Source organism: Myotis davidii, unplaced genomic scaffold (genome assembly GCF_000327345.1).
Source record: "Myotis davidii unplaced genomic scaffold, ASM32734v1 scaffold575, whole genome shotgun sequence".
In the NCBI taxonomy this organism is placed as follows: Eukaryota; Metazoa; Chordata; class Mammalia; order Chiroptera; family Vespertilionidae; genus Myotis; species Myotis davidii.
In genome coordinates this window covers 2,157,671-2,162,376 of record NW_006290306.1, presented here as the reverse complement: position 1 = coordinate 2,162,376, position 4,706 = coordinate 2,157,671, and the positions used below count along the sequence as shown (strand labels likewise).

At 60.2% G+C, this 4,706-nt stretch overlaps 1 protein-coding gene across 1 annotated transcript; it reads left to right on the top strand.

Moving 5' to 3' along the window:
• Window positions 1-6: 6 nt before the first annotated feature.
• Window positions 7-3,731, top strand: FEV (FEV (ETS oncogene family)). Its single transcript, XM_006763433.1, has 3 exons — window positions 7-372; window positions 1,100-1,174; window positions 3,115-3,731. Exons 1-3 carry the CDS (start codon window positions 321-323, stop codon window positions 3,729-3,731), a joined length of 744 nt encoding a protein of 247 aa, XP_006763496.1. The 5' UTR covers window positions 7-320.
• The last annotated feature ends 975 nt before the right edge of the window (window positions 3,732-4,706 follow it).

The window sequence follows — 4,706 nt, the reverse complement described above, 5'->3', positions numbered from 1 at the left end:
TAAGAGGGGCGGGGGCGGGGTCCCGGGGCCGAGGCGACAGCGCTTTAATTAAAACGGAAATTGCGGCCCCTGCCCGCGCCGGGGGCCGCAGGGTTCCAAGCTGCCTGGTAGCTGGGAGCGTGGCTCCAGGACCCCCTCCATCCCCGCTTCACCCGGCCAGCCCCCTCCCTCCAGGACCTGCCGGACCTGGCGCTGTCTTCATCTCCCAAGTACCCGCGGTCGCATCGGGCGGGGATCAGTACCCCAGAGCGCAAAGCCTGACGCGTCCCCCCTCTTTCACCCCCTCCCCCCAACCTCCCACCACCCAGCCTTGGGCGGCGATGAGACAGAGCGGCGCCTCCCAGCCCCTGCTGATCAACATGTACCTGCCAGGTACCAGGGACCAGCTGGGGGCTGGAGGCACCGGGACCCAGGGCTGGAAGTCTAACCTGGGGCGTGGGAAAGAGATTGTTGGGGTCCAAGGGAAGGGGTGCAGTCCAGAGATTCGGATCGTTGAAGGACTGAGCCATCTAGGGCATTGGAGGGCGGCAAAGACAGATGGAGAGCTGTGGGGCTTTCATGTGAGGTCTAGAAGGCTCGAAGTGAGCAGATTGGGAGACTGGGAGGCCGAGGGCGCCAGCTCAGGGACTGAAAGAGCCTGAGGGGGAACAGCGGTCTTCGATGTGGTGGGGACTCGGTGCGCGTGCAGCGCTGGGAGGTTGTAGTCGGCCGGGCGCCGCCCCTGCACCCTCGTGGCTCCTCACCTCCGTCCGTGCTCCGAGTGTTCCCACCGGCCCAGCCTTCCAGGCGCCCTCCTCTTCTCTCCGATGGGCTCCCCGCGCTCCGGCTCGACAGACGCAGCCCCGGCTCGGCTTTATAAGGCTCCCGCCGGCCCGTTCGGAAAGCGGATTTCCTTTTTCCTGGACGCGTTTCCTGACTTGGGCGTTATGGAGGGGCTCAGCGCGGCGCGCGCCCGCCCGGGCCAGGCTCCGGGAGGAGGAGCCGGGCAGCTCGGGCCCCCAGCCTCACGCCCCTTCTGGAGCCTTGGCCCCTGGGCCCTTTGGGTCAAGCCCGCAACCTCCGCCTAGGTCCCTCTGACTGTTTTCTTCTGCTGCCACAGATCCGGTCGGAGAAGGTCTCTTCAAGGAGGGGAAGAGCCCGGGGTGGGGGCCGCTGAGCCCTGCGGTACAAAAAGGTGAGCTGGCTGGTGGACTGGGTAGGCGGGGGCGAAGACAGAGGACGGGAGCCAGGACATCCACCCAAGGACAGGCGGCACCGCTACCAGAACAGAGGGTGGAAGGGATGTGCACTGCAGGGCTTTAGGAATCGGAGGGTCCGGGCATAATTGTGGGAAGGATAGCGGGGAGGGGGGCGGGGACGCATTCACTTGGCCTGAGCTCCTGCCTCTTCCAAGTCTCAGGGCTGAGGGAGAGGATCATGGCCCCCACTCACTCTTTTGGGGACAGGGCTGAGGCACTTGGCATCCTTTCCTTGCTAGCAACAGGAGCACAAGGCCCTGGCACCACTGGGCAAAGAGACCAGAAGATTTACTCCCTGACCACGAGCACCACTGGCACCTACCTGACTCACTGACCCGCAGTGGCCAGGCTTTTCCCGCCAAGTCCCCTGGATCATTGCTGTGGATTCTTATGTTCAAGGCCAGCTCCCCATGGGTGGCTGCATTACCTTCTGCTTTGCCTCGCTGGTGGGGCTTGACTGGCTTTGCAGGCAAAGCCTCCCTACAGCTCCCCATCCAGTCGGCACCCTAAATTTCATGGTTGCAGTTAATCATAAAAACAAGGCCGGCAACAGTTTTATTCAAAAGGGAACAGGACTTCCATCAGGAATGTGTTTCCAGGCCTCCGGTGGCGCTCTGCATCTGTACCAGCTGCACATTTTTACCCAAACCCTCCTTTGCTTCTGACCTAAAACCCAACGCTCCCTACCTGGAGCCAGGCAGCTCCTCTCTGGGCTCTTGTGGAGGGATTGGGGTTGAAATTATGGGGGGCAGCATCTGAGTTCTGAGCAAGTCGTTGAAAAAGAAAGAGAGGTTCCCCAGGCTCGATTGGATGAAATCAGACTTTGAGGAAAATCCATTTTATTCTAAAAGGGTGTGGGGGGTGGGTGTATATCAAGATTTGTCTCTGCTTGGCTGATTGAGGCTCCAATACAGGGGAGTGGGAGTTCTGGGGCATTTGACTCTCCTCACACTAATATCTGGGGAAACCTCCTTGTCACTTCCAACAACCCCAGAACAGGGAGAGGGCAGGAGAGCCTGGAGGTGAACCAAAGATGGGAGAAGGCAGGGAGCTAAGTATGTCGGTTTCCCAGTCTCAGCCCCTCTCCTCAGAGCTGTGCATCTCCCGGGGAAGTATGGCAACTTTGCAGGCCAGGAATCCCGCCTGTTCCGAAAAAGAGGCCCAACCTATTCAGCACCAGACCCTGGGAGGAGTGTGTGTGTGGATGTGGAGTGGGTGTGGAGGTGGGCAGAGGAGTGGAGGGGTATAGGAGGGTAGAGAGCCTTCAGAAGCTGCCCTTCCTCTCATGCCTGGGGGCCCCTGTCCCCATTCCTGTCTGAGTAGTGCGGCAAAGAAACCAGCCACCACCTCTTCCCCAGCTCAGGCGGCCAGCGGACTGACTGTATGCCTTTAGGGGCTGGGCGTTGTCCAGGGGCCAGGGTGGTCCTGTTGCACGGTGGTCTCCTCTCTCTGGCTCTCGGAATGTGGTCCAGCTGGGATGTGGCAGTTTAAACACCTGGGCAGGCTACCCCCGCGGTTGTGCAGGCTCTGCTCCAATTAGGACTCGGGCCCAAGTGGCCGCGCAGGGGCTGATATCCTGTCCTTGCTCACCTTAGGGAGCCCAGGTTCTTGCTGCCATGCTGCCTCCTTGCAGAGGAGGTGATGCTTCGCCCTTGCTCCCAGTTCTCATAAAGCCAGGCGCTGGCAGGCCTTGGTTCGCCTAAGTGGAGGCTGTGTTTCTATTGTGGAAAAGCGTGGTCACGACTAGGAGAGCTTTGCTGATCAGCCCCTCCCTGGCCCGCCCCTCCAGCTGGGTCGGTCTCTCCCGTCTCCTCTCATCCCTTTCCCCACCTCCAGCCTCCCATCCCGCCCGTGGCTGACGACCTCCTCCCCACAGGTAGTGGGCAGATCCAGCTGTGGCAGTTTTTGCTGGAGCTGCTGGCGGACCGTGCCAACGCAGGCTGCATCGCGTGGGAGGGTGGCCACGGCGAGTTCAAGCTCACGGACCCCGACGAGGTGGCGCGGCGCTGGGGCGAGCGCAAGAGCAAGCCCAACATGAACTACGACAAGCTGAGCCGCGCGCTGCGCTACTACTACGACAAGAACATCATGACCAAGGTGCATGGGAAGCGCTACGCCTACAAGTTCGACTTCCACGGCATCGCCCAGGCCCTCCAGCCCCACCCCCCGGAGTCCTCTCTCTACAAGTACCCCTCGGACCTCCCGTACATGGGCTCCTACCACGCCCACCCACAGAAGATGAACTTTGTGGCGCCCCACCCCCCAGCCCTCCCCGTGACCTCGTCCAGTTTCTTTGCGGCCCCGAACCCGTACTGGAATTCCCCGACTGGAGGCGAGGCCTCTCCCAGACGCCCCGGCCCGCGCTCAGTCCCATCTGCGTCCTGGGGAGGAGTCCCCACGCCTTCCCACCGTTCCTTTGACTTCAGATTTGACTCCATTCGCCGCACCCAGCCCCGGGGGAAAGGATCTGAAACCGTCTCAATCTTCCTTTAACGGCTGATTCCCCTCACCCCACCTCCCAACCCCTGGGGGAGGGTGACTGTGTCCCCCCACTTCCTCTAACTTCCATCTTCTTCTAGACCTCAGATCCCTGACGGGAGGTTTTCGGCTTTCCCTGTTGTTTCCTCTCATCCACCTGTGCTTAGGCCTGGCTCCGGCAAGCCCCCTCCATTAAGACCCCTCTCTTTTGAATTCCAAATCTTTTCTCATGTTTTCTCTTCCCCATGGAGCTGCCCCGACCCCAGTAGGGTGGAGGCCTCTCACAGTCCACCTTCTCCTCCTGGGCACTTCAGCAGGCTTGGTCAGGAGCACTGCCCTCATGACTTACCTACGTGCTTTGGGGCCCCTTCCGCCCACCTCTATTCTCTCGGCTGGACAGGCCTGGTGTGTTTCTGTTCCCTTCTAGACCCATTAAAGCTCCCAAGTTCTCTGCTGCCTCCTCTCTCAATTCCTTGCTTCACCAGAACCTTGTTTCAGGGAGGAAAGAAGTGAGATGCCCAGCGTAGGCCTGAGCAGAAAGGCCTGCCAAAGAAGAGCTGGAGAGAGTGAGGGCAAAGAGGCTGGGGTGCTTTCTACTGGAGGGGAGGGAGGAGCCCATGGTGATGGGCCCAGCCAAGAGGGAGGTGCCATGTTTCAGATACACCCCCCCACACACACACACACTCAACTTTGCAGCCAACCTCAATCTGCTTCATCCTGCCTTGCACCCACACCTTCACCCTACTTTATGCCAATCTCATCCCAACACACATGGTCACCTCACCGTTTCCCATTTCACCCATCCTTCACCTGCCCCTCATCTCATCCTAACCTCCATCCTACTTCGTCTCATCTCCACACAACACAAACTCAACCTTTCCTCAGTCTCCCATTTCATCCACTTCTAACCCTCACTCAGACTTTCTCTCACCCTCACTCACAAGCCGCCGCCCTGCCCAGACATCTCTATCGTTCTCTCTGGATCTGCTG

Bases quoted from the DNA above. Each gene is read 5' to 3' on its own strand.
- FEV (XM_006763433.1), top strand. From the start codon at position 321: ATGAGACAGAGCGGCGCCTCCCAGCCCCTGCTGATCAACATGTACCTG. The intron at 373-1,099 runs GTACCAGGGACC...CTGCTGCCACAG, and splicing joins GATCAACATGTACCTGCCAG to ATCCGGTCGGAGAAGGTCTC. The intron at 1,175-3,114 runs GTGAGCTGGCTG...TCCTCCCCACAG, and splicing joins GAGCCCTGCGGTACAAAAAG to GTAGTGGGCAGATCCAGCTG.